Source organism: Blennius ocellaris (genome assembly GCF_963422515.1).
Source record: "Blennius ocellaris genome assembly, chromosome: 4".
NCBI classification, from domain to species: domain Eukaryota; kingdom Metazoa; phylum Chordata; class Actinopteri; order Blenniiformes; family Blenniidae; genus Blennius; species Blennius ocellaris.
The window spans coordinates 18,788,356-18,800,472 of record NC_137653.1 but is presented as its reverse complement, the minus strand read 5'-3'; the positions used below and the strand labels follow the sequence as shown (position 1 = coordinate 18,800,472).

Below are 12,117 nucleotides of genomic sequence, written 5' to 3'. Positions count from 1 at the left end.
AAGTATTATTCTGTATATTTGACACAAAAAACACAAGCTCTATATTTCATTATGAAGCAGTCTTCAGAGTTTGGGTTAGGGCTAGGAATAGGGTTAGATCAGAAGTGTGACTAGGCCAGTGTAGGTGTGATAAGCTAACTTTGAACAAGTCTCATGAGAAACAAAACCATATGATACTATATTAAATATATATGGACATATAGTAGATATATGAAAAATATATAAAATAGTAATTAGAAATAACAACACGTAAAAGGACATGGATTTGTATTTTCTCCCAAAAAATTCAGGAATCTCATCCATGGATGAGTTTTCCAGAGTTGCAGTTTAGTGGATGAATTGTTATGGTGTAGTATTCCTATTGATCAAAGCACACTTTGAAGCCTGGTCAGCTGAATTTTTAAGATGAGCATCCATTATCTTATTTTACACTTTTATTTCAGGGCCGCATCACATCAAGGCAGCTCTGTATCCCTACCCTGTTATGACACCATCATAGCACATTTAATATATTAGGCAGTCCACGTAACTGTTTATTTAAGGGGTAAATTTGTCTGCTAAATTAACATAATCTGAGATGTCTTTCCAAATCATGACATTCATAAACATGTGGCTTCAGAAACATCTTGTTGGTGTTCTGGTCACTTAATGTATTCATGATCCTGCTGGAAATATGAAAGGGGTGTGTTTACAAGTCTTCTTTACATATACTCTACACCCATGAACAGAATAAAACAGTACAGAAGATAGGTTCACTTTTTATGTTTTACATTAAAGGGGGAATTATTTTGTGGAGTAGTTAAAGGATACAAAAATAAACACGTTGTCTTTATTTTTCAGACAACTATGAATGTTTTCCTCATGAAGTAAGTATAATGTCCTTCTGGGCTGTTTTGTAAGATATGCTTTGCAAAAATGTCCCACTTTGACTTGTATTGCCACAGTCAGTGTAATGTCATTCATGTACCTGTAAGGGCGCTGTTGGTCTGTGGTCAGCGCTGCAGCGACTCAGAAGAAGAAGCAGAAGAAGAAGTAGCGTTTCAGTCCCTGCATGGTGGTAAAGATGGCGGCCGCTCTGAGAGGAAGCTTAGTAACATTGGTCAAGGTGAGTCAAGAAAAGACCTTTTAAAACTTGTGGTGTTAACACATTGAGAGGGAATAGGTTGCCGTGTTTTAACAGCTATCTTGGCCAATGTAAATAGGTTGTTTTTGACAACTGCATTGAGAAACAGCCCGATATTCTAACAGCTACCATGAGTGGGGGGTAACCACAATCATTCTTCAGGTCGTTGATGTTTATGACAAAAGATTAATGAGTTATTCCTGGACGTTGATTAAAGGTCTTTATCCGCTGTTCATATCATCCGTCTAACAAACCAACCCCACCATCTAAAACTGAAATCTGAAAGCGTTAACCCTTAATTCTTTCTGTGGGCAATGTCTTAAAAGCCTCCCTGCCCTCTGCGAGCAGTCACTCACTTCTTACCACTACAGAGACATGGCAAGTGCATATTAGGAATGGAAGTTAAAGAAGGTCCCTCGGCTCACTCAACCTATACAAACATACTTAAGAAATTGTGCATGTTCCTGTTATGCGGTAGTTATGAGATGTATCTAATTGGTACCGCTCAGGATAAGTTCCATTATTTTATTTGTTCCCAAGGGGCAATTTAAAGCACAATTAGCAGCATCAAGACATGCAACATGGACAACAAGATGGATAAAAGCAACCTCATAAACACAAGTTAATTAAAAAGAATATGAAAAGCAAAGTCATTATTGTAAGATGTAGTTGTATCTCTGTATATGCACACATGCAGGGAGATCAAGGGGGAAACATGTCTGTCCTCTATTACAACCACATATCGAGTTCACCAGGTGATTATATTTATTGAGGAGTTTTACAGCCCTAGAAACAAACACCAGCCTCTTCTGTCTCCTACAAAATGGACAGTGGCGTCTGCAGCAGGGGAAAGACTCAAACACAGAGAACAGGATTTGTGACGATATGCCTGAAATGTGCAACTTTTTCTGTCTGCACTTAAACCGAACTGTTTCCAGAAGAGAGGGACTTGATAGCTGACAGCTTTGCCTCTCATTGTGCTTGTGGTATTTTGAGAATCTGTTAGGAATCTCTAGCAGTCTGAGAGTGAGCTGTTTTGCTGGGCTTACATGACACTATACTAGTACAGACACGATGGCTCTTGATCAACAAACACTGTGAGCCATAGGCGAAGGATTTTAAATTATTTTTTGTTAGCATTTCTATCCAATCTTATTTAGTTGTCTACATTATCCTTTAAAAAAATAAAATAAAAATTAAACATCACTGTTGTTGAGACTGGATCAGTGATTTTTCTTATTCATTATCATCTTGTAACTCATGTATATAAAAAGTCATTCATCCATCGCCATGTTTGTCCCATGCCATAGGTATGCAATATAACAAACGTACTGCAGAGATATTATTGTTGAATGTTTCTGTCTCTCTTTACCTAACAGGAAATGGATTAATAATGAATTTACTTTGTTAATGAAATTAGTAAACGAAATGCAGTAAATGGTTGACATTGGTCTCATTTACTATTGCAGTAGTCAAATTATATGATATATATATTCACAGTAAACCAAAGTGAAGGAAAGAGGAGGGTATTGGAGGGTGTCGCATGTGAGTTAGATTTATATATACGGACCTTGCTCGTTCTGGGTTGGACCAATTTCACCTCAAGAACTGTCTTGATTCTTTGTAGCATAAAACTAAAAAAGTGCATGAATCATTCTTTATTCCCTTTTAGGCCTTTTTGACGTGATGGCATCATGCAGTTGCTGCAAAATATTTTAAAAAAAAGAATCTATGATACAAATGTTCCGTTCTACCTCATTCCAAGGTTGCTCTCTCCTATTGAGATCTGATGACTGTGAAGCCCGTTGGACGATATTGAACTCATTGTCATGTGTCGTGGATTTTCCTATTGGCAGTAAATCAGACTGAGATGACTTGGTTTTTGAGACACGGTGCATTATCCTGGTGGAAGTAGTCATCAGAAGACAGGTTGAGGTGTATTAGATAAACAAGCTAAATTGAATTAATTTATATAATGCAAATACCATGTAACTTTTACACAAAAGAAAAACAACTATAGGTTGCTGGGAGGGAAACAAAATCCCTACTGACCTGAAATAAACCTGCTGAACCAGGCTTAGTGATGGTACAGTGATAATATTTGGGTATTGGTATAACAATATGAGTTTAAAGAACACAAATGCTGAAGTGGAAGATGTTAATGTATTTTAAACTAGCTTTCAGCTGTGACTGGGGCCCAAAGTGTAGCAAGACAATATCCCCCACATGAATACTCCGCCACCAGCACCCACAACCTCGATAAATGATCCAGTTACTGTTGCCTTTCAATGATCTCAAATCAATTTTGCCATTCACCTCTGACTTCTGGCATCAATGAGGCATTTTCGCCAGAGAAGTATGAACTTGCTGGATATTTATTCTTTTTTGAACCCTTCTCTGTAAAGTAGATCAGCGTTTTCTAAAGTACTCCAATCAACCCATCTTTCGCCAATAGCCATGTCACATTTCATGCATTTTTAATTACCTTTCTTCCCACTATCTTTCTGCACTACCTAATGTGGTCCACATCATTTGATCTCAAAGCATCCATAACAGGAAATATGATGTGATGGAAACGGCATTGGTGAAAAACTATCATGCAAGAGAACGCGATAGTAACTCGATGTATTGAGTTATTCATTTGAGGTTAATAATTATCATCTAATTTCTGTATATATATGGCCTCTGCGGGGCTCCATAAAGGTGTAACTCTTCATTACAGTATTGACTTATATCAAAGTTAAGTCTGCGGTACATCCTATCCTTCCTTTGTTGAATTGGCGTCATGAACGCAGCGCTGCCAGTGAACGCCATGGTGAGAGTGAATCACAATGTTAAAAAGTTAGCGGAGGTCCGGAGATGTGTTAACTTTAACGTCAAGATAACACCTGGTTAAAGTCAACAGAGTTTTGAGCAACACGATAACAGTGCCGTTAAAGTTAACGGTCGGTTAAGTGTATTTAGCGGCTGGTTAAACGATAACCGGGTTTTGAATAACTGGGCCCGGGAGTTTTTTCCTCTTTGAGTGTGAAACAAATCACCATTTGTCAGTAATGATTGTGACTTTGTTCCAATCCTCTAGGGCCTGGGTGGGCCCAGATGGCAGCAGCTGGCCTCTCGACCGCTGAGCCTGTCCGCTGGTCTCTGTGGTCCAGAATCCCCTCCAGCTCGTGCTGATGCGGTCTTCAAGGTCACAATGGTACCAGGGGATGGAGTTGGACCTGAACTCATGACTGCGGTCAAGGACGTCTTTAAGGTACATTTTGTTAATTCTTCTGCATAATACTTTGTATGCAATACATCCAGGTCAGTATTGATGCTGTAAAGCGTCAAAACCTGAGCTATTCCGGCTCACGACGGCTTAATCAAGTTGCAGTACATATTTATGACATTGGGGGGGGGAAGTTAATTAAAAAGTGACATCGCAAAACCTAAATATTATATTCTAGGCTTCTTGCATTGATGTGGGAGAGTTTTATCACTTTAGTTTTCACACACATATATTTGGTGTATATTCTTCCACATAACAAAATTACAAAAAACAGTCCTATCATAGTTATTACTCTTAATTTATTTGTCTGTTTTGGATGTAAAATGTTGTTAAATCACAATACAATGTATTGTGTATGTACTACCTCATTTTCTGTGTCTATATTGTTATACTGTGTATACACTATTCCATGTTGTTTACATAATATCTGATATCGTTTATCTATATTTAAACATGTCTAGTATTTACTGCTGCAACACCCAGAATTTCCCTTGCTGTGGGACTAATGAAGGAATGTCTTATCTAATGTAAATTTGAGTTGTTTGTGTTATGACCTAAAGGCCGGTGATGTCCCAGTGGAATTTGAGGAGTTCCATCTGAGTGAAGTGCAGAACATGGCCAGTGAGGAGAAACTGGAGCAGGTGTTGACCTCTATGAAGACCAACAAAGTGGCCATGAAAGGTTAATCGTCACTCATTCACATATATTTTTATTTTTATGTAATAGTGATGCACAATATGGCTTAAAAGTGTGCAATGATGCACTATGGTTTGACTAAAATGAAACGCTTGACATGTCTGTGTTATAAAGTTGCTGTAACATTGTTTTGCGCATATTTGTTCATGCAGGGAAGATTCACACACCTATGGAGTTCAAAGGAGAGCTGGCTTCCTATGAGATGAGGCTGAGGTAAGCCTAATAAAGAGACACAGTTGTGTATTTCTCGGTGCGCAGCTTGTTTACAAAGAGCTCTTTCCTCTGTGTTCGTCTCTCAGGCGTAAACTGGACCTGTTTGCGAACGTGGTTCATGTCAACAGCCTGCCAGGCTACAGCACTCGTCACAACAACCTGGACCTCGTCATCATTCGTGAACAGACAGAGGGGGAATACAGCTCCCTGGAGCACGAGGTAAATCTTCTCCCTCACTGCAGTCAGCGCAAGATGAGTGGCGTCAAACAGTTTGTCCACTGAACAGTCAAAACTCGCTTTAAACTGCTTATCAAAGAAGAATAGATTGGTCTGACTGCAGCGTTTGCTCTCTCTGTGATGGGGAATGAACTACACATTCATGTTCGAGTTCATGAGTTAATGTTTACAGTTCCTGGAAACTGATTCAGTATGAAAGGCAGCGAAACCATTTAGACAAATATGTCAGTTGTGTGAAATAGGAACTCTATATTTACCATCACTCACGAGAAAAGACTGTTGAATTGTATGAAGAGAACATCTATTATACTTTAGCTCTGTCGATGATAACAAACGACTCCATTAAATTGTATTTTCCTTCCTCTCTGTGTTTAGAGCGTGACGGGTGTAATCGAATGCTTAAAGATCATCACCAGAGTGAAGTCCCGGAGAATCGCCAAGTTTGCCTTTGATTACGCCACCAAGAAAGGCCGAAATAAGGTCACTGCTGTCCACAAAGCCAACATCATGTGAGTATTCAAAATAAATTACCGACAAAACCTCCCTCGCCTCTTCTGGCGTGTATTTTGAATTTGTATTTAGCCAGTAATTCTTACAGTTGTCGGTAATTTGGGTCATGCGTTGTGTGGCAGTCACTGAGACCAATGCTTTATTGCAGGAAACTGGGTGACGGCCTGTTTCTGCAGAGCTGTGCCGAGGTGGCGCAGCTGTATCCCAAAATCAAATATGAGAACATAATCATTGATAACTGTTGCATGCAGGTACAAACAACCCAACACTTCTGCTCCCTGACATCATTTCAATACATGACAAATAAGATGAAATGCATGTTATGTCCTAATTTAGTAGTTGTCCTTGATTTTAAGGATTGAGCCTCACTATTTGATTTAGAAGTAATGATTATGAATAACAATCATCACTGACGCTTGACTTTTTAAAAAAAATTTGTTTTATACTCATCCTTTTTTGTATCATTTGATGCAGCTGGTTCAAAACCCATACCAGTTTGACGTGCTGGTGATGCCCAACCTGTATGGGAACATTATTGATAACCTGGCAGCGGGACTGGTGGGAGGGGCCGGAGTTGTCCCTGGAGAAAGCTACAGTGCAGAGTATGCCGTTTTTGAGACCGTGAGTTTCCATTCATCTCTTTCACAGATCGATATGTGTTGTATCTTTTTTTACCTTTTTAAGTTCAAATAGCAACTACTAAAATTTGCTTGGCGAATCCAACTATTAATTCCATTAGATTGTTTGTTGGTTGGTTTTATGTTGGGGTTTTTTCTAATTTCTTTTTTTTCTTTCTATGTCAAGGGTGCACGCCACCCCTTCGCACAAGCCGTTGGAAGGAACATTGCCAATCCCACAGCAATGCTGCTCAGTGCTGCCAACATGCTCAGACACCTCAAGTGAGTCAAGTCCTGCAGATTTGTTGTGACAAGCACACCACACTTCACAAATTACCTTCCAGATCTGTTTGTCCTGATCCACCATAAGCATTAAAAAAAAAAGAAAGAAAAGAAACTGCCGGAAGTGGTTGACTGAGTGTGGACATGTGTGCCAGACAGCTCTGCCCATCACTTACGGTCGCTGCCTTGCGTTTCAGCCTGGAATATCACTCCCATATGGTGTCAGATGCTGTCAAAAGGGTCATCAAGCAGGGCAAGGTTAGTATGGATGTTTGTGTTACTTATTCTTGAAAACTGCTCAGTGCATAATGGTGCATGCACGTCTTAACTCTGGAGACGTGGCTGAAGCATTAACAATTAAATACTGAAGAAACTGTTTTTCCATCGTTTAATACCGGCGATAACCATTCACATCTGGTGGTTCTGCAACATTTTTAATTCTTTTTTTTTTTTTCTGTCATTTGGTGCCTAAATGTTTTGCTTTGTGGGTCATTAACTGCAACCTCTTATAAGCGAAGAGTCAAAAGCTGCAGCACCTCAGGAAGTAAAAATCAACGAAAATACAAATGTATTTGCAACCCTGCACACACCACCTCTTAGCTGTCATTTAGATCAGTGATCTTGTGATTATGGTGCTGACACATGAGGTGAACCATCAGCAATTCTTGACCCACAAACAAATCCGATCTGACAACCTGCATCCTGCACTGTGGTGTGTACGAGAGCCTCTGATTTCTTAAAATAGCAAAGTTAAACTTGTGTCACATCTCCTTTCTTGTTTTGTTTTTTTTCCCCCATGTCTTCCTACTTTGTTGCACAAATGTAGAAGTTGTATGAATTTAACAACACGACATTTAATCACCTCTAAAGTGCCTTTGACTAACTGCCCCCTCTGCATCCGCTCCCCGCTGACACTAACGTATAGTGACATGTGCTAACACAAAATCTATCACCTTGAGTTTCATATGGAGGTCAATAAACATCGTTTTATGGGATTGTTCTATTCTTAAATCATCTTTATCTAAGAATGCAAGACTTATCTGCACTTTATTTGGATGCCTCTCTTCTCCACTCTCCCCGTTTTGTTCTCTTTAATACTTCCCGGACACTCTGTATGTGTGTGTGTTTTCGTTTCATGTGTACACGTGTGTGTTTGTCAAACCACAGGTGCGGACACGAGACCTTGGCGGTTACTGCACCACGGGCGACTTTGTGCATGCTGTTGTGGAAAACCTGCATCACAAACCTGTTTACTAAGATGTAAACACCCCCCCAACCCCCCCCCCCCATTTGGTGTATTTTAAACTCGGATATTGTTTATCACATGACCTGAATGCATGTCAAGAGTCAGCCTCCCTCCCAGTGCAGACTGCTGCACCAAGCAGCTTAAACAGACTTTAGATGCAGTGTAATGTTTGATGGATCCACTGGATTCAGCAACTACTTGAGTTGTTGAATTCAACTACCATTAATTATTTCATTATTCAACTGGTTCTCCTCCCTTCACAGACCCCCTCTGTTTTTTCCTGGCTTTATCCATCTCCTTTGTTTTCCTCCCATTGTGTAATGCACTTGTTGAGTTACCTTATTTATCTGCTTTTGCTCGATTACATTTTGCTCAATTACATGTTGTCACACATTATAAACAATCCTCACTGCTTATATTGTCCCATTTCTGTTGTTTTACAATTCACCACTGTTGTTTGGTCGTGTTACCAGCTAACCAAAGACTGAATATAACTGTACTCCAAGATGCAGTAACACTGTCACACATGAACATACTAATATAACATTTCTGTTTTGCCAGTGTGCTTTAATGTACTTAATAAAACTATCGCAGTGCTTGAAACTCAACCACACAACCAAAGTAGAGCTGTGAGTTGCTCAATCATTTCACAATACAAAATCCATCATTACTTGCATTGACTGTGAAGGTAAAGGATCCGTGTGTAGGATTTAAGGGACTCTCTGTAAACAAGGTTCCCGTCGTCCTCTACTAACAAGCATCTGGGAGAACCTGCTGATGCTCCAACAATCAGTGGATGCAATCTCACTCTGTATGATGGTGTTTCTCTTTGAGAAAAACCTTTTGATACTTTGATGTATGCATAAATGGTATGCTAATGCATACTAAATCTGACACACTGATCCTTTAAAAGAATTGTCATTTTAACCTTGTTTTTTTTTTTTTTTTGTAATCATTCACAATGAATTCACTGGTATTCAATGGTAACTTCTTAAAAAGAATTCAATTAAATATTCCAGGAACTGTATTTGTATTTGTTTTGACCTTCAGCACAATCACATTCATCACAATGTCGAGTATCGGCACTCTGCAGTTTAGAGCTCTTTGTTTTATCCCTTGCACATGCTGAACAGCTTTGTTTCTTGCGTGGTTAACATGCTTGCTTGAGTGCAGATTAACCATTTCTAATGGGTACGTTTTAATTTCCCGTCTCAAGTAACACTAAAAATATGGGTTGAAACAAGGTGTCTCGCTGACCACACTGTTGGATCTGTCAGTGCGGTTTTCAAAGGCTCTCTCACACGCAGGCCACGGTGCTGGATGTGAACATGTGTTGCTGCAGCTGTGCATATAGTAACACGCTGTCCTTATGTTTGCAACAGGTGCGCACCGGAGACTTGGGGGGCTATGCTACAAGTGACGAGTTCACCCGGGCTGTCATTGCTAACCTGGCAGTCTGAGTATTGCGTTTGCAAATCTGTCAGCTGCTGAGGCGTGCACACACACCCTTTTTTTTTTGTGTGTATGCTCATATTTACCTCTGGTCATGCAGACCGTACACACAACACTCATTGTATTCCAACAAAAAGCTCACCACGCACATTGTCCCTCCTTAACGACGGATGAATGCAGGTAAATGCAAACGAATTATAGAAATGAAACTCTTAACATAACACATAAGACCAAAACAAGGTTAAGTATTTAAACGTTTCAAGCCATGTGTATTCTGTTCATAGGGTCTGTATTTTCTCTAATGTTTTGTTAATGTGAGGAGATTAACCAGAGGAAACAAAAACATGATGTATTTATTCAATATTATTTATTACATTCTAGCTTATTGCTTCTTTATGATCAGAGTAATAAAAGCAAAGTGACTTTGTGTGTGCATAATTATTGTTGCTTGAATGTTACAAGAGAATAGAGTTTTAAGTATTATTAAGTGTTCTCCCAGGTCTTGGTGGCTCATTAAAGCAGCTAGGAATGAATCTCTGTATCAAATACTGTACAATGAAGTTTGAATTCACCCTGACAGTGTTCACAATTTAGCATTTTGTTAAACAAAGCCTAATATAAGCAACCTGCCATGGGTGCTGTGGGGGAAAAGGACCAATGGTTGGATATTAAAGTCTCATCCAGTTGCTATGAATTTGGAAATGCTTCAGAACAATTTAGATGAGGGGTGTCTAACCAAAACAAAATTAGCCTGACATAAGTTTTATTTCATCCTGCAGGATGAGATGGAATCTAAGTAACTGCAGTTCCTGGTTTGTTCCCTTGTCTTATCAGTTTCCGTAATAAGAGTTTGTAATGCAACACTGACATCAAAAACCACACGCCAGATCACAGCAAGGCTCGCAGCTGAGAGATCAGTGATGCTGCACTGAGAACGACCTCACTGCTACCCAAATCAAGGCCATGTCATGGTGTCAGCTTTGTGAAAAGAAAAGAAAAAACGTATGGGAGACATTGTAGAAAAACTGCATCCTGAGAAGCAACAGGCTTTTACCAATATTAGTCTGAACAGACACAATGGAATATTTTTAAGATGTAGTTCGCACATTTATTTCTCTGTGAGAAGTACATTAAATGTGAACATTTTCCCTTTGCTTTGCACTTTTTCACTTCATGATGCTTCCTTTTAATGGTCTGGCCGAGTTAAAATTAAATTGTCCTTTGAGTGGCAAACTGGCTTGTACCTTTGATTTGTACCATACTTGCCTACTTTAAAAAAATATATAAATTACTGAAGAGTATGCACAAAATTCAATTATCAAACATTTTCAGATGCAAATGTGTACTGTGATTACATCTCTTTCCCATATTGTAATTAAGCATGAGGATAAGGGTCACTCCCGAAAAGAAATTAACTTTTAAGAATTATTCAGAATTTGTTTTTGTCAGAAGACTTACTTTAATCTGACATTTTAGTGACTCAAGTCTGATTTTAAGTAGGGTATGCCCTAATCTTCTTAGTAATAGTGTAATTTTGTAATTTCTCTCGTCTATATACTTTCTTATTTGGTCTTTGAAAGTTTCATACAGGTACATTGAAATGAAAATACTCAATTGCATTTCAGTGAGGTTGAAAAAACATACAGTGCTACAGGGGTATAAAAGCAGTATATTAAAACAAAGGCAATTATGGTTAATTCCACCTGGGTTAAGCCTATACTCTAAAGTGCTATTATTTAAGTAAAGTGCTTTCTCGGCAGAGCCTGTCATGCAAACGGTTAAAGTGTCTTTTTTTTAAAGTGCCTGTATGTCTCAATGTTTAAAGGTTTGGTTCTCAGTCAGCCAAGCCTTACACTGTAACAAAATTACGGTGGAGTTACTCTGATAGCTGTAGGTATAGTATTCCAGTGTTTGCACCCGTTAATAAAGTGTTTTGTGCAAGGGAGGACTTTCTAAATTTTACTTCACAATCACCCCTAGTGGCTGACCTTGTATTAGTAAGACCATTTCTCTTTTTCATTCAATCCCCCAGGGGAGGTGGGGCCATCCCATGCTTAGACTTGTATTCAGCAATCACTTTTAAACTATTTGAAATAATTGAGTGCTTGGTTCTGAAGGTGTGCTGCTCTTAGGGTGTTAATATTAGACTCACTAACTTGAGATTAAAAAGAATAATACATACTGGTACATTTAGAATCTGGAGAGCGCCTGTGAAACTGCACATGAATAGCCCTACCTTTGTCATTTTTCTCCATTTGTGTCTGTGTTTGGAGTCACCTAAAATGCTTAACGGCAAATCAGAGGAGCATTTAGGGGCCATTCTGTGGGGTTTCAAAGGAAAAACGGTTCTAAACCACAGATTTAGGAGATAGTTGAATAAAGGCAGTAGCTAAAAAAAGGCCCTGCAGTGTGCGCGACGCAGGCCACGCTGCGTCCAGCAGGGGGCGCTGCGGGCCGTATAGAAGCGGAG

General features: G+C 39.2%; 1 protein-coding gene across 2 annotated transcripts; it reads left to right on the top strand.

Moving 5' to 3' along the window:
* Window positions 1-1,024: 1,024 nt before the first annotated feature.
* idh3b (isocitrate dehydrogenase (NAD(+)) 3 non-catalytic subunit beta) lies at window positions 1,025-10,074 on the top strand. 2 transcript variants are annotated; one of them, XM_080495564.1, is made up of 11 exons: window positions 1,025-1,105; window positions 4,206-4,379; window positions 4,955-5,075; window positions 5,243-5,303; window positions 5,390-5,522; window positions 5,916-6,049; window positions 6,199-6,301; window positions 6,525-6,671; window positions 6,855-6,949; window positions 7,147-7,207; window positions 9,578-10,074. In XM_080495564.1, the coding sequence occupies exons 1-11, from the start codon at window positions 1,052-1,054 to the stop codon at window positions 9,653-9,655; spliced, it is 1,161 nt and encodes a 386-aa protein (XP_080351690.1). In that variant the 5' UTR covers window positions 1,025-1,051; the 3' UTR covers window positions 9,656-10,074. The 2 variants fall into 2 exon arrangements, with proteins under 2 accessions (XP_080351690.1, XP_080351691.1); XM_080495565.1 differs by lacking the exon at window positions 9,578-10,074 and adding an exon at window positions 8,117-9,562.
* The last annotated feature ends 2,043 nt before the right edge of the window (window positions 10,075-12,117 follow it).

Excerpts from the sequence above, each read along its gene's own strand:
- idh3b (XM_080495565.1), top strand. The coding sequence starts at position 1,052 with ATGGTGGTAAAGATGGCGGCCGCTCTGAGAGGAAGCTTAGTAACATTG. Across the intron at positions 1,106-4,205 it reads GCTTAGTAACATTGGTCAAG|GGCCTGGGTGGGCCCAGATG; the intron begins GTGAGTCAAGAA and ends CCAATCCTCTAG. Across the intron at positions 5,304-5,389 it reads TCCTATGAGATGAGGCTGAG|GCGTAAACTGGACCTGTTTG; the intron begins GTAAGCCTAATA and ends TTCGTCTCTCAG.